Below are 26,815 nucleotides of genomic sequence, written 5' to 3' on the forward strand. Positions count from 1 at the left end.
TCTTTTTCGTGCCTACTTCTCTAAGGAATCTCCCATCCCCACTTTCCTTCTGAGCCACAGTGCTGGAGTCCCATTGCTGCAGCTTCACCCAGTGGAGCCAAATACTTTGGAGGGCTAGTAAGTATCAGTAATAGCAGTCACATTGCTCATTTATAAACAGACAAGTTTTCTTCCAAACTGAGTTCAATGACTTAAAACAATGACCATTTCTCTCCCTACAGAAGTTACCCAACCTACATTTTTTTTTATTAAAGAAATAATCTTTTTCCAGAATCTTAGCAGAGGAATTATTCACCCACTTTATACAGATAATACTAAGTAGATAGTAGAAACTTTTCTTATCCATAGGCAACTGCCAAAACTGTTAGGAGCAAGCGAGGAATGCTTGCAAATGGAACTTCCATGTAAAATAAATGGGAAAAATCATACTCTTGCTGACATATACCAAGGAACTTGGCATGCATTTGTCTCACTTTTGCACTCTTAGCAGAGGACAGAAGCTGCTCACAATACTGCCTTGCTAAGAAGAAATGTTGAAGGACCATTAAATGTAGGCTTAGTTTTCCAAAATTCAAAACTGAGAGAACACAGAGTATTATCTTTTTAATGGACAAATAACAGGAAATACAAAAATGTTTACTATACAGTAAATCAAAGGATTAAAAGATAGTGGACAAAAACTATTGTAATACAATAAAGACGTTTACTATTACATAAAAATTGACTGAATTGATAAAATAAATAATTTCTGCAAAATCTTTGAATTACAGATTAATGCTCAGCAATGATCTACAAATGATTATACTTTTAAATGTATAAAAACAACCAATGAAGAAACCACAAAAAGGATTAAAACTGAACACAGTGGTTTACAAACAGCACGTCTTAAAAATATATATATTAAGAACCAGCAAGTAATTGAATTTGGCAAAAAAGGGAGACAGTTGGCCTAGAGTATTCCACATTTCTGTCTTAATGTTTGGTCACAGTGGGAAGTAAAGCAGCCTTTTAAAAATATATAAACAGTATATTTAAAACAGGCCACTCTAAATTAGCACATTGTATACAATATTCCACCCACAGTAGAATTCTTCAGGAGGCATTAAGTTTTACACAGCAATATTGCAAAATAAAATTGATACTTCACAGGTTTTTATGCCATCATTCATGTAGATAATCCTATTAAACTGTCCTGTATTACCACAGCACTGAGCAGGTATTACTGAACTTCTAAACTGTTCACCTCCCACCCTCACTGCCATTTGCTCAAAGTGGAAACAAAACTATCTACAGTACTTAACATATTACTTAATCTTGTGAAAAAGTTAAGGCAAGTTCTGGAGCATCACACAAAACCAACAGTACAATAAGCTTGTTTAATAATTATTCTAATTAATCTTGTACAAAAGAAGTCTAGTGTAGAGTTCACTTTCAGGTCAGAATGGAAGACTGATCTGCAAACACTGCTGGCACATGGATGAAATAGTGTACTGACGCAGCCAGGCACGCATCAACTGCATGAGATCACTGAAGATCACCTCCACTTGACCCACTGCACAAGTCTGAAAAATCCATGTTCTTCATTAACTATTACCTTTAACTTTCCATTGTCACTGATTATTCATCTTCTCCCCAATGCTGTCAAACTCCTTAGCTTTCCCAATGCATTATCTATTTGATTAACATCCCCACCAATTGTCTTCAGCCTTCTCCCACACTATTGTATCCCTAACTACACACTTGACTCCACCCAAACACAAACATCCTCCCCATTCAGGTTTGAGCCGATCTTCTTTCTGATGGAAACCTTCTACTGTTATTTGACTCTCCCAACGACCATTGTAAATCTCCTTCCTGCCACGTTCTTCACCTACTCCCTGGCTTGGCCTTAGCAATCCTATCACTCCATTGCATCCCAATGCACCCCCACCAATATTTCTCCAACAGTTATGCTCAGTTATGTTCCATTAAAAACTGTGGTGCTGGGAGATCACAAGAAAGGCTTACTCTACTGTATGTACAGGCAACATCATGGACCTTAAGTACAGTCAAGTATTAGAGCCTCCTTTGAAATATAAACCAATCGAAGAATTGCAATAAGCCAAGGTCTGGATGCTCTTGCTCTAGTGCTCCTTCAGGCCAGGAGGATCCACAGCAACAAATCCTCAAAGAATTATTCACCTGCAGGGATGACTGAAGTTTACCAACCAGATTTGGGGAAAATCCAAACTTTTATTTCACATTCATTTTTTAGTAGTTCAAGTAATCCACATTGTTTCAGGTAATGCATCACTAGGATTTCAGAAAATTACAAGGGGTGAGAATTTTTCATCCCATTCAAACTATATAAGAATTATATTCTTCCAACTACGGAGTGGCTGAAGAATGCATTCTGAGCGTCATATCATTTAATATTTGAGGTTCAAATGACAAATTACTTTGCATGACATTGTACCGTTCATGAAATTTTCTTACAGTACACTAATACAAACAGCTAAGTAAAACTTGAAACATTGAGACTGCATTACTATTGTGTAATGAGAATTGCTTTAAAAAGTGAATAAAATAAAAAAGACACCAATAACAAAATGGCATGAATATACTGGTACAGAATCTCTTTATCAACACAATTGCACATGACAATATAAAACTGATATTGCATAATAATGAAAAATAAATTTTGAACAGGTCCAGTTATGAACAATTTTGACTAATACTGGTTCTGTGCAGTTTGACTTGCATTTGAATTCTACACATGTAGCTACTTGCTCTGCATTATCATTTAAATTAACAATGTTTGTAGTTTGTTAAAATATACACATTTTGCCTACAGATATGTTAAACCACAATTCCAGTTTAGATTAACAAGCAGAATTTTCAGATTAAGATCAACAAGTCAAAAACTCAAAATATTTGCAATTAATAGGTATAAAATATTAATTCAATTAATTCATTTTTCCCCAAATGGCCTGTCGGACAGAGAATCTTTTGGATCATTTGCACAGCTGAGACCAGTGAAAGTATACTAAATTACTACTACTCTAAACATGTCAAACCTGAAAGACAAAAATAGCAATTGCGAATTGTTTATTCAGTGGTATAATAAAATCCATAATATTTTGGATTAAACCTATGAATTTTAGTAAGTGATGATTTATTTTTATAATTAGATCTTATGTCACCCTAGTAATACAGCACATTAACTGGTTAATTAGGCAGAAATAAATGCATTCTCTTTTTCAATGAAATTAAAATTATCTAGAACAAAAAAAAATCAAATAATTCCAGTCTTGGGGTTTTGTTTTAAACTCATGCACATCATGGAATTGGTGTACATCTCTACTCACAAATTTCAGGTATAACTTGCTTAGAATTAAGTTTGAAGATGCCATTAATTTAAAATCTAAAACTGCTTGAAAAAGACAGCAGTTTTTCTTTTTATTAAAACACAATTCCAGCAAGAAAAATTACACTTCTCCCAATTAATTTTATAACACATGAATTCCCAGAAATTCACAAAAAAATTAGTGTAGCATACTTTACACACATTGGATGGCATCTGGCTATCTATTTAGATCTTGCCTATTAAACTGTATTAAGCATGTACTACATGTCACTTTTTAAATATTATTTCCAGAACATCACAAACCACATTGATTAAAATTTAGTTCTCGATATATATCAACAGTAGCAATGAAATATCATAATTCACATAAAAAGTGACAAGTAGTTAAAGGTTCCATCAGCTTACTTTACTTCTATTGAATTCTGGTACCAATTTAAATTCTGGTTTTTAAGACTGAGAGAAGTTGACTGTAAAATATCCACTGTCAGAATCAGACCTGCAAATTGATAATTGCACACCATAAACTACTCATCCTTATGAAAATCCACATTGTTACCTATGTAGCCTAACACCCTCAGTAATTGACTATTAGGAAATCCTGAAAGCAAACAATGACAATATAAAGTTTGATAGTTTACAGTGAATTAGGTTTGAAAAGTATAAAATAGCAATCAAGATATTTAGTTTTACCACCTTGTTCACTATAGCAACGAGTTGGGATTTCAAATATGACATCTTATAAAGCTTCTTCTACACCCAGCAATTCTTCAAGTAGACAAACAAGGTTTATTAACAAGATTTCTAATTGAGCAATAATTTCTCATCAATGTTTGGTCTCAACAAAGTATTGGCTTTTCATGGTTAAAAAAAAGCAGGCAAACATTAAAATATGAACCACAGATAACATGGTATACATATAGGTTCACCAATCTCGATATTCTGCAATGAAAATGTTTATTTTAGCCTGAATGCTAACTGAATTACAATAATCATGGCACACACTGTAATTGACAAGAATGAGAATTACATTTGGGAAAATTATCAAAAGGTATTAACTTTAGTCAATAGGAACCATGATTACAGTTATTACAGTGGCAGATTGCTTGAGTATAGAAATTCCTTTTGATAATTCATACAGTACTGCTCTCAGTTACACCACTTCTGAGAATTTATAAAATGTGGCCCCAATAACCACCTATCTTGCCACAACTTGCTTTACATGTACAACCAAATATGTTTTCTAACAGAAGTGATTGACTCCTCTCCAAAATCTTTGGAAAACCCTTTTGGAAAAAACTGGTTTTAAATACACTTGGAAGTATTTCTACCAGTATGCATTATTGCTAAAAGATGCCGACAAACATATAAACAATAAACATGAGAAAGCCTGCAGATGCTGTAAATCCAAAACACACACAAAATGCTGAAGGAACTCAACAAGTCGGGCAGCATCCATGGAAATGAACAAACATTTGATGTTTTAGGCTAAGACCCTTCTTCATGACAAGAAAGGAAGGGGGAAGATGCCAGAATAAAAAGGTGGGGAGAGGGGAACGATGATAGATAGAAGGTAGTAAGTAAAGCCAGGATGGTATAAAAATAAAGGAATGGAGAAGAAGGAATCTGATAGGAGAGGACAGTGAACTATAGGAGAAAGAAGGAAGACTGTCTTACATTGCCAACAAAGAGGCAGGCATAGCCAGGACCCACGCGAGTGCCTGTGACTACCCCTCGAGTCTGGAGAAAGTGGGAGGAACTGAAGAAAAGATTGTTGAGGACGAGGACCAGTTCTGCCATTTGGAGAAGGATGGAGGTGAAGGGGAACTGATTGGTTCTTCTATTGAGATAGAAGCAGAAAGTTTTAAGGCCTTCTTGATGGGGATGAAAGTGTATAGGGACTGGTAAAAAGGTACAACCAAAATACTGTGAACAGACAATCGTTTTCAATCAGAAAAATATCAAAGTACAAGGGTCTCCATATTATAAATATACTTCAAAGGGATTCAAGGTATTCAACCACCATCAGCTAACATTGCCATTTAGGAGAAAAAAAACTGCAGGCTGCACTGGTCTTAATGAAAAGCAAAAGCCCTTATTAGTTATTTCCAACAACATGCACTTACATAGTACCTTTAACATAAAAGTCTAATGTTGCTTTAGTGTGTTCAAATGAGAATGGATGCTTAATGGTTGTGTGGGTTTTAAGAAAAACTAAAACATTGGTATGTATACCACATAAGACCATTTGCCCAATCAGGCCAGAGCCAACACTCTAAAAGCTATCTAATAATACCATACTCCTGCTCTTCCCCAAAGATCAAAATATTCTTCAAGTATTAGTCAATTTCTGCTGCAGGTTATAATTTACTTTCAACCAATGCATTCCACATCTCTAAAACAAGCTATGTAACCATTAATGGTGGCAATGGCAGGCAGACATAACCCTGATAAAGGCAAATTCCAGTGTATGAGGACAGTCATCTCCAGACATCACTGCCAGTGGAAAATTTTTTTTTAAAAACAGTGGTTACTAGAAATCCAAAAAATAAGATGCTGGAAATGCAGTCAGACAGACAGTATATATACAAAGAGAAAGTTTAGTCATACACCCATCAATCAGCTTTTCACATGTGTTGCCTGACCTGCTGAACGTATCTAGCATTTTTGCTTTATTTCGCCCCAATTAACAGCTATGTGAAAAAATGAAACTTTTCCAATGGTCCACAGTCCAGAGGAATAAAAAGAAAGTCCAAAGAGATTAAAGATGGGATAAAATCAATGGAAATTAAGAACAAAGCTAATTTTACACTGGAGGCTGACATATAAAAAAAACACAAGTCAATGTGGGGATCAAGGTCAAACAACTAGTACAGGAATGCTATGTTTATATAACTGTTTGTTTCCTATAGCAGAGATGAGCAATGTTTGGCATGGCATAATGCAAATTAATATATCAAAACATAGGATAATTAACATCCTTCAAACCAACTGTGTATTTTGCTCAGGCATTAGACTACATATACAACTCCATCATGTTGGCTTTACTGGTCCTAGAGAGGCAAGGCGTATTCTATCTGGATGATGAAAGAATGAAAAGGTACATTGGGTTGATAGCGTTCATTAATCACAAGTTAATTCACAAATCTGCAGTTTGGCAACATGTGTTTACCCATTCATTCACTTAAAGTGAAAATCGTGTACAGAGGTCTATAGAAAGAGATTTTTTTTTAAAGAGGGAAATGAAAATTTAGACGAAAGATTGTGTCCCTTCATTCTGAAATTATTGTATGTATATATTTTGTACAATAATATTTCACCATAAAGTTTAGATGTGACCTACTCATCATTAACAGAGCAAGACTCTTCCAGTCTTGGCCATCTTCCCATGGATTCCAACAAGCAAATTGGGCTCATTTGGATATAGACCAATTACACTTTCAGTTCTTGCTGCTTTCAGCACAGTTATTAGGAATAAGATTACAAATTAAATCTATCATTTAAATGGCTGTTCACATCTAAATTAACTGAAGTGCACATACATTAATGTACAGAGCAGCTGTGATTTTTGAATTCTACACAATAATGACACAATGAATATTTTCTGGAATTTGCTAAGAATGAGGCCACTAGCACTCAAAGAGAGGAAGACATTTTAGGAACTTAAAGTAGGTAAATATGGAAACTAAATTTAATCTATTGGTTCCCTTCTGTATAATGAACTAACTTAAAGTATCTCACATTAAAAAGAGCAAACTCCAAAAAATGTGTAACATTGTTTCCATTAGGAGGAACTGAATTTTAAATCATGTGCAGCTGACCACCACTCGGGCTCTAAAATAGCCATGTAAACTGTGATTTTCTCAAATATACATCTTAAAAACTCCATAAATGTTGAACATAATTACCTTTATCTTTTAAACCTTGTTTACAATATTTTAACATCTACCTTAATCTCATGTGTATGTACCAACTTTGTGCTCTGTAAGATATAAAATCATAAAAAAAGACCTTAATTCACAGGTCTGCAAGAAATTGCCTACTTAGTGTGCCAGATGAACATATTGTTGTTAGTTGCCATTTCAGTATTTAATATAAATAAAGATGTTCAGCAGTATAGAAGAGTTTATACTGGGGAGAAAATATTTGTGAATGTTACCTTTCTCTCTGTTCCTTGGGCATCTAACATTTCAGCAAGAATGAATGTTTATATTATGCACACTGCCAAGTCAAAACTTTCATCTTACTATATCTGTATTTATTAAGGAATAAAGACCTTTTGTAAAGTAAAATGGTTAAAGACAATTTAAACAGATTGCAATTTTGAATGTAACATACACAGCTTTTTTAATTCCTAACAAGATTTTAAAAATCTGGGCTTAACTGGTAGTTATAAAATGTAACCAGAGCAATGAGGTTCAATATTTCCAGCACTTAAGACAAATTTCAGTTATGCAATCTAATTTTACCCTGTAAAATGGCCAGTACATTTAATCAATTACATACACACTAATTTAGTAGGAAATAGTCTTATTGGCTCAATATTCACCATGTTTGAACAATGCTCAGCATTTAACTATTTTTAGTGAATTGTGGAATAGTAATCTGATGGATCTCGTAAATTAGAAAAGTGGTTTGTCCAAACTCTCCATGTTACCAATTTGTTGAATCCAAAATGGTCAACATGTTGTTGAGAGTTACACAAATAGAAAGTGCACAGCAAAAGATAACATTGTGAAAAAGCTCCAAGTTTCTTTTCACCCCTCATACTGCTGCTGGTATCGCAAATTTAATTCTCTTAGTTCCCTCTCTCGTACTCTCCGTGATTTGTTGGACTTAGTGGATCTGCTGGACCTTGTGGATTGGGCTGACTTGGTGCTTTGACATCGAGATGAAGCTCTCTTCAAAAGGTTCTGAGAAATGGAGCGATGCAGATTCTTCATAGATGAGGATGCTGCCATGCTTACTATCCAAGGGTGTTTTAAGGCTTGGCCCACAGTCAGCCTCTCACTGGGATCCACAGTAAGAAGACGATCTATAAAATCCTTTGCGAGATTTGAAACACTGGGCCATGGCTATATAAAAGAAAGAAAATAAATAATCACCAAATCTTTATAAGTGTACAATAAGTTTAGTGATTATCAACATAACCATATTCCAAAGTCTAAAAAAATTCACTTAAGTAACATTAACATTTTATAAAATTAAAATAAACTTAGCAATACAAAAGAAAAAAAGAGTAATCAAATTTGAAATGAAAAAAGCATCAGGGAAGAAGCAAGATAAGGTGAGAGGAGTGAACAAAAGGTTTCTGCAGTTCCTCACGGGAGAGAATCTGCTAATTAATGATGCATACCAATACATTTCATAGTATTCATTATTTTTGACATTTGACAATTTGTCACACCCAGGGCATAGGCGCTGGTTCATTTTCCAACCAGGGGTCATCATTTTGCATTTGAAACCAATCAATATGCACCAAGACCTAGACTTCGATACCTCCTTATGTAATTGGATCCTCAATTTCCTCACTTATAGACCCCAGTCAGTTCAAAATACCAACATCATATCACCACAATCACCATCAGCACAGACGCACAACTCAAAATAATTAAGCATGACCGAGGCCATGGCCAGCCTTGCTCCAGAGCCATTACAGGGGAAAATGTGCCAACAGTGAGGTTGTTGCTTAGAGCGCACTCCTCAGTGAACAAAAAAAATCTTTTCAATGGACACGGGTAATGCAGGTTAACAAAGGAAAAATGGAGGATGTATATTATATTGGGGTTGAGGGCTTGACGTGCATAAACAAAATTTTAGGTATTGCAGAAGATACAAAGGTACAGTTCCTAAGCAATGAAATTCTAGAGCAAGAATCAGTTCAGAGCCCACAAAATGGGGGCAGGTGGGGTGGTAACAAAGACAGTTGGTCACAATTGATGAATCAAGGACAGGGGAACCACCCCCCAACATTTTGTGGACTCTGAACTGAGTCTTGCTCTGGAATAATCTAATCAGAGCAACTGAATGTGGACACAAGGAGCTTCAGGTAATGACCTGCTAAACCTGAGACCATTCTCAGATGTGTAGCTACTTATTATGTAAAATGCCAGAAGCAATCTGTAATCTTGTTTGACTCTGTCATTTAACTCATTTGGAGCAGTCAGAGTTGAAAGACACAAATACACAAGGCTGGGGTGGGTGGAACCATGAAACAATGTTGGTTGTACCCTGGACTAGAACCAGAAAGAAAGTTCCAAATACGTGGGGGCGATAAGTCTCCAGCAACCAGAAACCAACCATCGTGGATAAAGAGAACCATACAGACAAATGGAGATCAGGACTTCATGGAATTCCTGAGGAAGGTAGACTCCTTTCTGGGTAATACCTTTTCTCTTCATTGACTGTTCATGAAGGGTCAAGGATTCAAGTGGGTGTGCACACAAGTAGTTAGTTTGTGAATCCACATGCTTTTGTTAGTTGAAACAATAGAAGTTAGTTGTCAGTAAGTACAGATTCTCTGTGTCTCACGAATCACTACAAGGGATGATTCTTGTATCACAGCACAAGGCTACGTGTTTACACCCCTTCTCTACTCACTTTACACTTATGACTGTGAGGCTAAGTATAGCTTCAATGCCATATTTATCCCATATTTAAATTTACCAATTACACCATTGTTGTTGATCTAATCAAAGCTGGTGACGAATTGGCATATAGGAGGGAGATTGAAAATCTAGTTGAATAACCTCTCACCCAACATCAACAAAATCAAAGAGATGATTATTGACTAAATCAGGAGAAAACCACAAGCCAATCCCAATCAGGGAATCAGAAGTGGGGAGGGTCATTAATTTTAAATTCCTTAGTATTATCATTTCAGAGGATTTGTCCTGGGGCCAGCATATAAATGCCATTCAAAGAAAGCATAACAGCTCCTACTCCTACTTTCTTAGAAGTTTGCACAGATTCAGCATGTCAACTAAAACTCTGACAAACTTCTATGGACACACAGTGGAGAGTATCCTGACTGGTTGTGGTCATGCATGGTATGGTAACATTAACGCCCAAGAATAGAAAAGCCTACAAAAAAAATGGTGGATATAGCTCAGTCCATCACAGGAAAAACCCATAGCAAAACTATCCACTACTTGTCAAGATAGCACAAATGCAACACAGTTGTAACAGTGAATGGCTTTAATTATTATACCAAAATATTAGTCTGTATATCCAAATGTCTAATGGCTTATATAATACATCTTCAGCAGAATTTATTGCCTTAAGTACTATAAGACACTGACATAAGGCACTATGTCTGCTTTGCACACAAATGTCTGCTTTGCATACATTAACACTGAAAAAACATTACAACTTTTCTGTTATCCATCAGTTCTCTCAGATATTCAAGGCACCTGGATATGAAGAACATACAACTTTACTTTCACTTTTAGAGGAAATACAGTACTAAAGTGTCCAATTCAATGGTAATGGTTATTGCACTTTATCATCCCTCACTGAAATGGTGTAGACTACAGAACAGTTGACAATCACATTTTGCACATCTCATTTTCTACTTTTGTTCATTTATTACTGTCTCACCAACAGATCCAACATTTTCATGTGATTAGCTCATTCTGGGTTTTGTATCACAAGAGCTAAGTTCAACAGCCAAAAATTATCAACCAATTAAAGTGGTATGCTAAGCCCATATTGCATCAAGTCATCAAACAATCTTTTATTACAGCTACTTAAGTTGCATAAAATACACTGATCCAGAGGTTTACATTTACACAAGTAACACAATTGTTTTGGCATCCTTATTTTATTTCTAAAGCAAATATTTTACTACACATTGTTCCACAAAACATAAGAGCAGAGTTCAGCCATTCAGCCCATCAAGTCTGCTCTGCCATTCAATTTTGGCTGATTTATTTTCCCTCTCAACCTTATTCTCTAGCCTTTTCCCCATAACTTTTGATGCCTTTACTAATCAAGAAACTATAATACTCTGCTATAAATACACCCAATAACCTGGCTTCTGCAGCAGTCCTGACAATGAATTCCAGATTCACCGCACTTGCTGAAGAAAATTCTGAGGGGAAATTTCTTTGCAGATTTTTTTCTAAAGGGATATCCTTTTATTCTGAGGCTGCGCCCTATCTCTCCCAGATGTGAAACATCCTCTCAACATCCACTCTATCTGGGCCTTTCAGTATTCAGTAGGTTTCAATAAGAATCCTCTTCATGTTTCTAAACTCAATCCCAGAACCATCCAACGTTCCTCATACCTTAACCCTTACATTCATGATTATTCTTGCAATTCTTCTCTGGACCATCTCTAATGCCAGCACATCCTTTCTTAGATAAATGGTCCACAATTGCTCACAATACTCCAATGCCTTATAATGCCCCAGTATTACATCCTTGTTTTTTATATTCTAGTCCTCTTGAAGTGAATGCTAACATTGCATTTACCAACTCAACTGTAAATTAACCTTTAGGGAAACCTGTATGAGAACTTCCAAGTCCCTTTGCATCCCTTAATTCTAAATTTGCTCACTGCTTAGAAAATATACTACACCTTTACTCTTTCTATTAAAGTGCATAACCATACTCTTCCCTGAACTGTAGTCCTTCTGTCACTTCTTTGCCCATTCTCCTATCTGTCCAGGTCCTTCTGCAGATTCTCTCCTTCCTCGATGCTACCTGTATATAATATAATATAATTATATATAATATAATTCACTTATATCTGTATCATCAGCAAACTTGGCCATGAAACCATTAATTCCATCAACCAGATCATTAACGTATAACATGAAAAGTAGCAGACACAACACCAATCACTGTGGAACACTAGTCACCAGTAGTCAACCAGTAAAGGCCCCTTTTATCCCTACTCTTTGCCTTTTGCCAGCCAGCCAATGGTGTAGTCATACAGTACAACAGCACAAAAATAGGCCCTTTAACCCAATCTAGTCCATGGTGGACTATTGTTCTCCTACTCCCATCAATCTGCATCTGGACTATAGCCCTCCATACCCTACCATACATGTACTTCTCTTAAATGTTAAAAATCAAATCCACATCCACCACTTCTGCTGACAGCTCATTCCACCCTCCCAACACCCGGAGTGAAAACGTTCCTCATGTTCCCCTTAAACGTGACCGCTAGTTCTAGTCTCCTCCAACCTCAGCAGAAAACGCCTACTTGCATTTACCCTACCTATACCACTCAATATTACATATCTCTACCAAATCTCTTTTCTGTAGGTAGGTGACCAGAACTGCACCTAATTAGGCCTCATCAAAGACTTAAACAACTTCAACATAACATCCCAACTCCTGTGCTCAATACTTTGATATGTGACGAATATGCCAAAAACTCTCACAGTAAACATCCATTTACCTGTGTTGCCACTTTCAAAGAATTATGGGACTGTTCAATCATACTCCTCAGAGCCCTACCATTCACCATGCTGTCCTCCCATTCTGCAACACCTCAAATTTGTCTGCCATTTTTTTAGCCCATTTTCCCAGTTGGTTCAAATCCCACTGCAAGCTTTGAATGTCTTCCTCGCTCTCTACTACACCCCCAATTTTGGTGTCATCCACAATTTTGCTGATCCAATTTATTAAATTTTCATCTAGATCGTTGATATAGATAAAAAAAAACAATCACCCAGCACCAATCCCTGCAGCACACAACTAGTTACAGTCCTCCAGTCAGAGAAGCAACCATCTACTTCCACTCTCTGGCTTCTCCCATGAAGCCAACATCAAATCCAATTTACTAAACTCATTCTGAAAACCGACCGATTGAACATTCTTGACAAGGCCTTGTATACAGACTACCTCCACTGCCTTTCCTTCATCAACTTTTCTGGTAACCTCCTCAAAAAACTCTATATGATTGGTTAGACACAAGCTATGTTGGGTATCCCTGGCCATCCAAATACTTATATATCCAATCTCTTAGAATATCTTCCAATAACTTAACCCAATACTGATGTCAGGCTTATAATTTCCCTAATTATTCTTAGGACCTTTCTTAATCAATAGAACATTAGCTACCCTCCAATCCTCCAGCAGCTCACCCATGGCAAAAGACATTTTAAATACCTCCACTAGGGACCCTGAAATTTTTGCGCTCTCTTTCCTGTAATACCATAACCATCTTGTTTAGCAGCCTCATGTGTGACACCTTGTCAAAGGCCTTCTGAAAATCCACAAAAACATCCATTGACTTTCCTTTGTCTAACCTACCTGTTATTTCCTCAAATTATGTCAACATAGGTTTCATGTTAAAGATATAGACTTGGCATTTAAACATTACTGGCCTGCTTATAATAAGGCTAACAACTGAGATTTTAGTTTGAAATTCTCATGTTCTTCCACCACTAAGAATCTCTTCACAAAATTAGATGAGACTGAATGCAAGTGCCTATGCAACAAATATGCATTGCTGCTTGGTGAAAGTACAATCCTATGTAACAAAAGCTATCCAAAAGCTCATTTCTAGTTCTACACACCCAGTAGATATCAACTTCATAGCGAGAAATGTACATATTAGCCTCAACATCTTGAAATAAGAGCATCAAGTTAAAAAGTACATTTGCACAACTTGTGCCAAGGGTAAAACTTAAGAAACTAAATTAAAAATTAAGAAACTTTAGATGATGGAAATTTGATAAAACAGTAAATATTTAAGATTGGGTAAGATCTGTGATGACAGAAGCAGAGATAACCTTTTCAGGCTGATGAACTTTCCACAGCATTTTCTCATTTTATTTTGGATAATTAAACTGAAGCAGAAAAATAACTATACAAAATGTACTTTAAATTTTGCACTGTACAATGTTGTTACTTATTCTTCAAAACAATGAAAAAGTATTAGTTTTGATGTTCGCCTAACTACAAAAGCTAATAGATTCTCCCACAAGAGACAACAGACTATCAAATTGAGGGAATTCATGCACAAATTTAAGGCCAAGGTGGTTGTTAAGCAGTAACCTAGTACTGCATTAGTAACTCAGTCACACTTGACCTTGAGGTTGGGAAGCACTGCAGGGTAGCAAAGAATAACTAACAGCAACATTAATTTTTCACCGTTATAACAGGGCATGCTGATTAACACACTGTTAACTGCATTGAATTTAAGGAGCCTAGCTACCAATCCAAGCCTAACTAATCCAAACATGTTGGTTGGTTGGAGTGTATTCTGATCAAACATTTGGACCCACCTCTGTACTTGATCCAGGTCAGGATTATTGGCTTTAAGAAAATAAATAGTTTAGGGTGTATTATGTGGAAATTCATTCAAAAGTACACTAATACCATGTACCTTTATGACAATGAGGATAGAATAACATCAATACATGCGTCTTGTGCTTGGTTCAGAGTGGCAATAGTGGTGTTAGGTGCAAGACGAGGCTTAGGGTTTAATCATTAACAGACCTGCATTGCAAATTTCAGATCACAACTTAAAACAAAGGACATGATGCTCACACCATTTCTATATTTGAAATTTTCAAGTAGCTTAAATCTCAGATACATCAATACAATATTTTATAGTTTGAAGAAACAAGGACCCAGGTTAAAAGTGAAGTCCACAGGGAAAACACTCCAATGTTTGGAGTTGATCTTCGTACAAAAGAAAAAGCTTTGTGGCCCACAACATCAAAAGAGGAATTATTCAGAGCAGAATCTTTGCTTAACCATCTTCAGCCGCTTTCTTAATGACAAAGGCCATAAATGGAGTTTATGTGAATAAGATTAAGTGCTATTCGTTTCCCAACTCTTGAGAAAATAAAGCAGTACATGCTCACTTGCAGAAAAGTCAATCATGGCCTGATTATAAGCACAAAACATTCATAAAAAACATGTCAATGACCATCTCCAAAAAAGTCTGGCCACCTATAATTCCACTGAATATTTATGACAAGCTCATCACTATTAGTGTGGGGGTTGCCACTGATCAGAAAATCAAATACCAGTCACAGAAACACAAATAAATAGCAGATAAGCTGAATATATATTACAATGAACAGGTGCTGTTGTCACAATGAAGGGAGTGTAATGCTTAGAAAGTGTTTTACTGCATTCCAAACTAAAGCATTTCCAAAATCTGCATAATCTATAACCATGGTCAACAGAATCAAGCATATGAGAACACCATTTCCTTCCAAGTTATGCACTATCCTGACAGGGATCTTATTACTCCATTATTGTCATTGTATCAGATTCCTGGAGCTTCTTAGTTATCCGTGGAAATATTTGAAACTGAGATTTTTATGCATTGAATCTTGTAATGTAACAAAATGGAACCTGTAAGATCCCATAGCACTTTGCTATATGCTGGTACGTGACAAGAGTCATGTAATGTCCTTGATCATTGTGCATTGTGCAACTAAGGGAAGGCTGATCTACTGCTGGCTTTGGAAAGTGCAGCTTATTGAAGCAGAGCATCTGCCTGCAGAACAGATAACAGCCAAAGCATAGCCTGAGAACTTGTACACAAACTTTGTAAGCTGCAAATCAGAAGCAACCTCTAGACATTGAGGAGTGGAGATGCTTCTCATTATTGCTAGCAATAAACATGTCTCTGAATAGATCCACTGTGTTTTTCAGTTCTTTATTGTAAGACCTACTAAAAGGTAGTGACACCGCTCACTTTTATCTTCTCAAAGACAATTAGTTACAGGCAGAAATGGTGATTTTGCTGACAATGCCCATTTCTTGGATGAATAAAGAATTTGCTTTCTTCCTTAGCTTTTACAACCAACAGTTTAAACAAATCAATGATCATGCAGCAAATCTAATGGAAGATTAAACTGGGGAGACAATGAGCAGCATCAACCACACTTTGCACTGGATTGGTTTTCAGTATACATCATTAAGAACAAGGTCAATACAGCTCATTTATAAATGAATACAGGCAGCCCCTGCATTATGGTCTTTTGAATAATACAAATTTCCTTTGCAGAATTCACAAATCACAACCAGAAAATTTGAGATGCAGTATAAAATTTGTTCTCACTGTATTTGTGAATAAAGTAAATAAATACAAAAAATGTTTCCAACTAGCATTTGATGTCTGTACAGAAGAAACAATTTTGTTTTACAGATAATTTTCTCAGAAGGCAACACGCCCACAACCTGAGCCCTGTAATGCAGGGATCACCTATACATCATGCTTGAAGCCATCTGAAAAAATCTCTACAACAAACTCTTAATTTTTCAGATATCTGCAATGAACTCTCATTTTTTAGAAAACTACCCAAAGATCAAACTTTAGTACATGGATTTATAATCTCTGGATAAGTAACATGCCAAGGCACTGTTTCTATCTAAATATAAAACAATATTATGCAAGTGTTTGAGAGTACACAGTATATGTTATGTATGCTGACAAGGTACATCACCAACTTTTTATAAAATTTCTTGGCCTCACTATTTTATCAGTCAGCAATTTAAAAACTATTTGCAACTAAAGAAAACAAAAATAAATTACACTGCTATAGGAATAGTTAAAACAGGTTGATGCAAGTATTGTTATATTATTAACCTTATCAACTTTGGATCACCACAAATATACAGCTTTAAAGATTTTATATTTTCTGTGTAAGCTTAGCATCGCCTCTAATATTATCTGCACTCTGCAAATAATAGTCTCTACATATAAACTCTGCAAGTTTTATAAAGCTTTGGTAAACTTCAGTTTTCAAAACTGTCATTAGAAGTTATCCTATTTACATGCATTGTGAAATATTTGCATTATCAGTTCAATTCCAGGACCTGAAATAAGAATTCCAGTAATATTCACACTCGTTTTTGCTGGATAATTGGGAAAAAAAATAGTCTTTGCGGTTAGCCAATCATGACAATTTATTTTCAGGTCCTGCACCTTCCAATGTTACTCTGAACCTTATCACAACCAGTACATTTCTGTTAATGATACATAAACAGCACACAAAAACTTGGTGCAGCACTTCCAAATAGTGTCAGAAGCACCGTTACATTAAAGAAATGTTAAATCATTTGAATGAAATTATGCGATATCAACAACCTGTATTGTTAACTCCATTTCACTCATGTGCGAGCTAACCTGAATATCTAAGCATTTGCTATATTCTGATTTTTATCGTTATTGATAACCAGAATTCATTTTTAAAACTGCTCATTTGAAGGCAGATAACTAGACACAGATCCAGGACTGAACACAAAAGATTCTGCAGATGATGGAAATCTTGAGCAACATACAGAAGATACCGTAACAACTCTGCAAGTCAAGCAGCATCTATGTAGGGGAATACACAGTTGACATTTTGGGCCAAGACCTTTCGTGAGGACTGGAAAGGAAGGGGAAGATGGCAGGTGATGTGAAACTAGATGAGGGAGAAGGTGGACAGGTGGGGAAGGGTGATGAAATAAGTTGGGAGGCAATATGTGATAAGGGGCTGGTGAAGAAGGAATATAATAGGAGAGGACAGTGGATCATGGAAGAAAGGGAAGGAGGAGGGGAACCAGAGGGAGGGGATGGACAGGGAAGGAAGAGAGGAATAAGAAGGGAGTCAGAATGGAGAAATGGGAAAAGAGAGAAAGGGAGGGAATTGATTCCAAGATAGAATATTGGAATAAATTTGTTTCTACTATGCAATATTTCTCCCTTCATGAGTAAATAAAAGGGAAACTTAGAAAATACACTAATAATGATTTATACTCCAGTATCTAGTTTCCAAAACTGCCAGTGCAGCAGTTACAACTTAGTAAAATGATCATTTACCAAGAGATTATGAACAAAAGTTTAAAATCCTTCTTGCTCCTGTCAAGCTAAGACAGACTAAAAATAAATGTTCAGGGACTGACTTTGTCTTCAAAAACAATACTGACTACACTTAATTGGTTGGAAAGCACTTTACTAAATTTAAAGTGTACAACTATTAATTCTGCATCCACCATCCCTTTAAAAATAAAGAGGTTATGAGTATGTACACATGGTATTCGGCTTATTTAAAAACAGATCAACTTTTAGTTGTGATTAGAGGTACACATCACAAATATTACCACCTGTGAATTATAATCAAAATCAGATTTAATATCACCAGCATATGCCATGAAATTTGTTAACTTAATGGCACAGTACAATGAAATACATGATAAATAAATAGAGGAAAAAAACTGAGTTACATTAAATATAATCAAGAGTAAATCTGCAGATGCTGGAAATCCAAGCAAAACACACAAAATGCTGGAGGCCATCTTGGTCTGAAACGTCGACTATACTCTTTTCCATGGATCTGCCTGGCCTGCTGAGTTCCTCCAGCATTTTCTCTGTGTGTTGCTTATACCAAGTATATACATGTCTATTATATAGTTAAGTTGAAATAAGTAGTGCAAAATGACAGAAATAAGAATATAGTGAGGTAGTACTCGTGGGTTCAATGTCCATTTAGAAATTGGATGGCAGAGGGGAAGAAGCTGATCCTGAATCACTGAGTACTGTATCTGCTTCCCAATAGCAACAATGTAAAGAGGGCATGTCCTGGGTGGTGGACACCATATTCCTTAGGCACAACTCCTTGAGGACGTCTTGAATACGACGACGGAGGCTGATACCCATGACAGAGCTGACTAATTTCACAAGTTTCTACAACTTATTTCGATCTTGTGCTGTAGTCAACGACCCCCCCATACCAGAATGTACCCCACAAACAAAATGAACAGCCAATCACTATTAAATTCACAGTCAGAAAACTGAGAAGTTAAGATTTTCTTTAAAAAAAAACACCTTAAAGGGTGAAAAGATTGGAAAATGTACATTTTGGTAGATCAATGTGGTTTGCTTGGAGATTAAAGCAATGTTGACACTTGCTTTTAACCTCAAAGAAAATAAACCACATTGATCTAGCAATCTGTAACAGGGCAGCTATTGTCAGGTAAAGCTCAGAATGATCCCTGTATCTACCAAGTATTGTCATTAAACTGGGTGAGCACCTAAACAGATAAAATTCCCATGAACAGAAAAAAATTCTAAAAATGCATATATTTTAACTATTTAAAATTTTATGCACAAAATAAAAGTTGAAACCCACACAGAAAAAGGTAAAACAATTTAAAAAATTAGAATGCATTGCAGAATTGCAAGTTGCATACATATCTGTAAATATCTAGTTGCCAAGTGGTTCTGTATGTGCTCAGTTAATGTGATCAGTCCCAGCCTTTTTGAAGTCAGTAAATGGCAGAATCTCAGTACTTAGTAAATGTTAGTATACCTGGGCTTGAGCTTCTTAAGGCACAGAAGCCACTCTCAAAACTGGCACGTAGAAAAATAAACACAAGCGATTCTGAAAATTGATGCTGGAAAGCAAAAATGTTAAGAGTTCCCACCCAGTGTTGCACTTTGTGCATAGCTTGGACCTCTAGACAAAGTGAAAGCTTGTCGAATTCATTTCATTCTTGTATCTCATTTTAGTTCTTTCCAATTAGTCAGCGGATCTTGAGACTTTACTACAAACATCATGCCCTAGCTACCACCTGCAACCTGCCTGCTAAACCACAGACCACATTGAACACTGTTTGCTTGAAGTTGTAATGGGAAGCAAAGGATCAGAACATATTCTAGGTAAGCAACCTTGAACCTACAAATACTAATTAAGCTAGTCATGTACTGATTGATGCAGCTGTGCTAGGGATTGATGAAGCTGTGCTAAAGAAAAGCAATATGTAATCTCTTCACCAGATTCCCACCAACCTACCTTTCTGCAAATAGATGTACCCATGATAGCGTTAAGCTGACAAATGTACTCATTGTGAAGCAGATGTCATTTCTACTGTAAGAGCATATGTTAATACATAGTGTGCTATGAACAAATTACTTCAGTGGGATAGATTTCAAACACTATTACCAGCATGCAAGAACATTCATAATGCCACAAGGTGAAGACTGGTAACTGATACAATCTGAAACTTCAGTCGAGTGTATCTCAGGTAGTAGACTGATCCAGTTTTCAGTGTGGAATGAACAAGCAACTGCCAAGGACAGCTTCAGAAACAAATCTACTGAAACTACTACACAGAACCACTTACATGTTAAGCATCAAAAGTAGGTTACAGACAGCTCTCTAACTCCAAAAACCAAAAGATTGTTGCAAAATTCTATACCATGCACATCTAGGCGACAATTCCTATGGACACCACAGAATAGGAAGATCCACTTTGATAAACCACCTTCAATCACAGAGTAACATGACACACAATGGTGTGATGTTTGTAAATCTCTAACACGAAAACTGCAAAGTGAACAATCCTACCTGACCCCCAGTATCCAACCAACTGACTTTATTTCTGTGATGCAGAGAAAATAAATCCACTGAACAATAAAATATTCCAAAGCCTAAACACACATAGTACTCCAGGTTTTGTTTTGTATAGCAAAAACATGGGAGTAGCCCATGTGACCTACCCACAGGAAAATAGTATACATCCATTGATGCCAATTAGCATCCATCACCTCCTCAGTAATAATGAAGTAAAGCATTCTTTTCACCATCAAGTTTACTTACATTCACTAATAATTTACTCACTAATAACTTTCACACAAAAGGCTCAATTCATTCCTACAAAACCTGTTGGCAGGTCAAGATTCAGATGTGGATACAAGCCAAACACTAAAAAAAATAGAAATTAACAGTCCTCTTCATGATCTTGGGAGACATCTACCAAACTTAAATCAATAAGGACTAAAGGAAAACATTCAACCCAAGTGCAGAAGACAACAAACTGTGCAAATGCAAATATAAATAGCAATAAATAATGAGACCATGAGATAATGAGATAAATGGTCCTTAAAGAGAGTTTATTGGTAGTAGGAACATCTCAATGATGGGGCAAGTGCGTGTAGTTCTCCCCTTTTGCTCAAGAACCTGATGGTTGAGGGGTAGTAACCGTTTCTGAACCTGGTGGTGCAAGTCCTGAGGCTCTTGTACCTTCTACCTAATAGTAGCAGTGAAAAGAGAACATGTCCTGGGTGGTGGGGATCTCTGATGATGAATGCTGCTTTCCTCTGACAGCATTCAATGTAGATGTGCTCAAAGGTTGGAAGGGTTTTACTTGTGATGTACTGGGCCAAATCCACTACCTTTTGTAGAATTTTCCACTCAAAGGAATTGGAATCTCCATGCTGTCACCTTCCGGTCAGCTTGACCGACTCTAATCTGTCTCATTAACAAGGCATTTTCCCTTCACAGAACTGACACTCACTAGAAGGTCTTTTTGTTTTTCACAACATTCCCTGTTAACTCTAGAGGCTGTTGTGCATTAAAATCCCAGAAGATCAGGAGTTTGAGATATTCAAACGACCCCTTTTGGCATCGACAGTCAGTCACTAAGATCACATTTCTTCCCTGTTCTGATGCTTGGTCTGAGCAACTGAACCTCTTGACCATGTCTGCATGCTTTTATGCATTGAGTTATTGCCACATGATTGGCTGATTAAATATTTCCATTAATGAGGTGTATAGGTGTAGCTAATAAAATGGCCACTAAGCATAGATATGATTGAGCAGCTTCTAGAGAACCTTAGTATTCATCATTCTGCAAACACTTACAACCACACCCCCCCCCCCAAAAGAAAATTAGCTATGTCTATACACAGGAGGACACAGATTCATAGAATGAAAACAAGGAAATTCTTGTTATAGGAAATGGCTGCTTGGCTTATTTTATGTCAACATTTGTTCTTAGGGCAGAATGGGTGAATATCTTTACTAAACCTGCCCAAATTCATTCTTCCAACTATTTTATTCAAAGATGTAGAATTTAAAACATAACTTAAAAAATGAACAACCTTATGACATTTTTAGTTTTGAAATTATGTTGGCATTAAATGAAGGTCATCTGAAAGTCTAGGGTTAAGCATTAAACAAATGAAAGAACTTGTATGTAAAAATAAAAAAGCCTAAATTAGACATGAACTTAGTAACATTGACCCTTGCCTGTACTAATCAAATAATTATTAACAAAATATTAAAGGCCAAGACACTAAAACTACTGGAACAGGAGCTGCTAGGAATTCAACATAGCATTAATGGAACTTGTCAAAACCAAGAACATAAACACATGAGCTGCAAAAAGGCAAGCATGTAACCTTAAACAGATTCCCCCTGATAACTGCATAGGGGAGTATTATATTGCTTGAGTAGATGCACATCAATTTGATTCATACTCTTGCATTGTTCAGTTCTAGCTAATTGATCTAGCTGCTGCTCGAGTATTCAACTGCCTCGAACCTATCATTCCATATGGAAATTCTCTCAGGCACTCAAATGTAATCATTACCATCATTGAAAAGTGTTACACAAGATTGTTCATCAGTATTCTCATGAACACACTGCACCCAAAGCACATGCCTTTCAATCTTCACACATTAGCGAAAGACCACATTGCTTATATCAGTCTCACAGGGACATCGGCCAGGGTAAATAAAACTGCATAACTATCACCTGCATGACTCACTTAGTATCTCTTACCGTTACAACTTCACTCTAGTATGACAGCAATCTAGGATGAAACGTCATTACTTTTTTTCTTGAGACACAATAAAAACTGTGGTACTACTTAAAGAAACAACTTTCGCTCAGCCAAAATCAACACAATGAATTATCCTGCTTGCAGGACCTTGCTATTCTACAATGTTAACCCTGAAAAAGTAAGTGTTTCAGTTTCAAATAATGTATGAAAATATTTTTCCACATACTCAAAACCTAATTCAATTTATAATCATGCCATTTTAAAAAAAATTATACTTGAGAAGCTTTTCAGAACATTACATGCACAGTTTAACTATTATTATAATTGTAGTGTGACAAACATTTACCTGCAGCACATAATAAAAACATTAGTTTTACAGTAAGGACTTGAGACTTCACAGTTTCAAAAAAGTTTCATTGTACACATTCCAAAAAAGTATGGGTTAATAGTTTAATTGATCACATTGATGTAACTGGACAGCACGGGCTCAATGGGTCAGAAAGGGCCTGGTGCCATGCTGTATCTATAAATAAGAAAATAAACATTGAATTATAAAGATTTTTTGGAACAAATAACATACACATATATATATATATAATTATACAGACATGCACATATATACATACACACTCGCACACACACATTAAATACATACATATATAAGAAAGACAGGAAAATGAAACTGTAGCCAAGATCAGGTCAGCCAAGTTTTTAATGAATGGCAGAGTGAAAATGTCTAATAGAGACAAAATAAATTAATAGGTTAGTGCAAACATAACAGACAAACTACAAAAAAAGGTAGAGTTACTATATACTTGTTCTAAAAAGTATTTCACTTATATTGTCCTTGAGGTGAGGCTAAGTTAGTATTAATAATATCATGGGCATTTAGAAAATCCTTCAACATTCAGTACTAGAAAGATGTGTCAAGGTCAAATCCACAACTCTAACAATTTTATAAATAATCAGAGCAGTAAAAAGCAAAGGACAAACTGATGGTGACAATAATTTTAATACAGCCCAAGAAATTCAAGAAACACTGCTTGTGCGTACTGATCATCTATTCCACAGTATCTGTCTGAACTTAAACTTGATTCAGTGTTTCACATTACTAGTAAATTTGCTTAAGCAGTGTAAAATGTCCAAAGAGGAATAATACGATGTCAAAGTCTGACATTGAGCCACTTCTAAAGGTAGAGCTATGGTGCGATGGAGGTCTAAAGGGCCATCTAAAGCACAAGATCTAAGCAGCTAAAGGGCAATTGCCAATTTCAGAACAATTAAAATCAAGAAACTGCAGGCAACCAAAATCAGGGATGCAATGAGAGAATACCAGAGCAAGGTAAAGGCTCAATTCAATCAGTGTACCTGTGTTAGGGACTGAACACCATCACAGATCATAAGCTGAAACCAGGAACAATCTCTAGCAATGAAACATTTCTAATGGATTAGCTCAATACCTTCTAGAGCTGTTCTGAGCAGGCAAACAAAGTTTCACCAAAACTCATCCCACCATCACCACTCTATCCCATACATATAGAGGCAGGAGTCAGATTTGCTTTCATGAAGATTAATTCTTGAAAAGTGGCCATCCCAGATGGAATTCCAAGGACAGATTCTGAAATCATGTGCCAATCAACTGGCCATCATCTTTGTTGACATTCTCACCCACTTACTTCAACAGACTACAGTCTACATCTGCTTCAAGAAAATATCCATCATTAAGGCATGACCACATTAATGGGGTTGTATTATAGACCACCCAATAGTGAGAATTGGAGGAGCAAATCTGCAGAGAGATAGCAGACAACTGCAGGAAACAAAAGTTTGATAGTAGGGGATTTTAATTTTCCACATATTGATTGGGACTCCCATAGTGTTAAAGGTCTAGATGGATTAGAGTTTGTAAAATGTGTTCAGGGAAGTTTTCTAAATCAATATATAGAGGTACCGACTGGAAGGGATGCAATATTAGATCCCCTATTAGGAAACGAGTTAGGACAGGTGACGGAAGTGAGTGTATGGGAACACTTTGGTTCTAGCGATCATAACACCATTAGTTTCAACTTGATCATGGATAAAGATAGATCTGGTCCTTGGATTGAGGTTCTAAACTGGAAAAAGGCCAAATTTGAAGAAATGAGAAAGTATCTAAAAAGCGTGGATTGGGATAGGTTGTTCTCTGGCAAGGATGTCGTTGGTAAGTGGGAGGCCTTCAAAGGAGAAATTTTGAGAGTGCAGAATTTGTATGTTCCTGTCAGGATTAAAGGCAAAGTGAATAAGAATAAGGAACCTTGGTTCTCTAGGGATATTGGAACTCAGATAAAGAAGAGAGAGATGTATGACATGTATAGGAAACAGGGAGCAAATAAGGTACTTGAGGAGCATAAAAAGTGCAAAAAAAAACTTAAGAAAGAAATCAGGAAGGCTAAAAGAAGATATGAGGTAGCTTTGGCAGTCAAGGTGAAGGATAATCCAAAGAGCTTCTACAGGTATATTAAGAGCAAAAGGATAGTAAGGGATAAAATTTGTCCTCTTGAAGATCAGAGTGGTCAAATATGTATGGAACCAAAAGAAATGGGGGAGATCTTAAATGGTTTTTTTGTGTCTGTATTTACTAAGGAAACTGGCATGGAGTCAATGGAAATAAGGCGAACAAGTAGTGAGGTCATGGAACCTATACAGAGGAGGAGGTGCTTGCTACCTTGAGGCAAATCAGAGTAGATAAATGCCCAGGACCTGACAGGGTATTCCCTCGGACCTTGAAGGAGACTAGTGTTGAAATTACAGGGGCCCTGGCAGATATATTTAAAATGTCAGTATCTACGGGTGAGGTGCCGGAGGACTGGTGGATAGCTCATGTTGTTCCATTGTTTAAACTCTAAAAGTAATCCAGGAAATTATAGGCCAGTAAATTTGACATCGGTAGTAGGTAAATTATTGGAGGGAGTACTTAGAGATAGGATCTACACAAGTATTTAGATAGACAGGGACTTATTAGGGAGAGTCAAGACAGCTTTGTGCTTGGTAAGTCATGATTAACAAATCTATTAGAGTTTTTCGAGGAGGTTACCAGGAAAGTGGATGAAGGGAAGGCAGTGGATGTTGTCTACATGGACTTCAGTAAGGCCTTTGACAAGGCCCCACATGGGAGGTTAGTTAGGAAGATTCAGTCGCTAGGTATACATGGTGAGGTATTAAATTGGATTAGACATTGGCTCAATGGGAGAAGCCAGAGAGTGGTAGTGGAGGATTGCTTCTCTGAGTGGAGGCCTGTGACTAGTGGTGTGCCACAGGGATCAGTGCTGGGTCCATTGTTATTTGTCATCTATATCAATGATCTGGATGATAATGTGATAAATTGGATCAGCAAATTTGCTGATGATACAAAGATTGGAGTTGTAGTGGACAGTGAGGAAGGTTTTCAAAGCTTGCAGAGGGATTTGGACCAGCTGGAAAAATGGGCTGAAAAGTGGCAGATGGAGTTTAATGCAGACAAGTGTGAGGTACTGCACTTTGGATGGAAAAAACAAGGTAGAACATACAAGGTAAATGGTAGGGCACTGAGGAGTGCAGTAGAACAGAGGGATTTGTGAATACAGATATAAAATTCCCTAAAAGTGGCATCACAGGTAGATAGGGTAGTAAAGAGAGCTTTTGGTACATTGGCCTTTATAAATCAAAGTATTGAGTATACGAGTTGGAATGATATGGAGAGGTTGTACAAGGCATTGGTGAGGCCAAATTTGGAATATTGTGTGCAGTTTTGGTCACTAAATTACAGGAAGGATATTAATAAGGTTGAAAGAGTGCAGAGAAGGTTTACAAGGATGTTGCCGGCACATGAGAAACTGAGTTACAGAGAAAGGTTGAATAGGTTAGGACTTTATTCCCTGGAGCATAGAAGAATGAGGGGAGATTTGATAGAGGTATATAAAATTA

At 36.5% G+C, this 26,815-nt stretch overlaps 1 protein-coding gene across 1 annotated transcript in view; it reads right to left on the reverse strand.

Moving 5' to 3' along the window:
* Nucleotides 1-587: 587 nt before the first annotated feature.
* Nucleotides 588-26,815, reverse strand: part of pskh1 (protein serine kinase H1) — a 38,466-nt gene continuing 12,238 nt past the window's right edge. The window contains exon 3 of the mRNA XM_073069891.1: nucleotides 588-8,418. Coding sequence (XP_072925992.1) covers nucleotides 8,101-8,418 — 318 coding nt within the window. The 3' untranslated portion in view covers nucleotides 588-8,100. The remainder of the gene's footprint in view (nucleotides 8,419-26,815) is intronic.

This window comes from Hemitrygon akajei, chromosome 17 (genome assembly GCF_048418815.1).
Source record: "Hemitrygon akajei chromosome 17, sHemAka1.3, whole genome shotgun sequence".
Lineage (NCBI taxonomy): Eukaryota > Metazoa > Chordata > Chondrichthyes > Myliobatiformes > Dasyatidae > Hemitrygon > Hemitrygon akajei.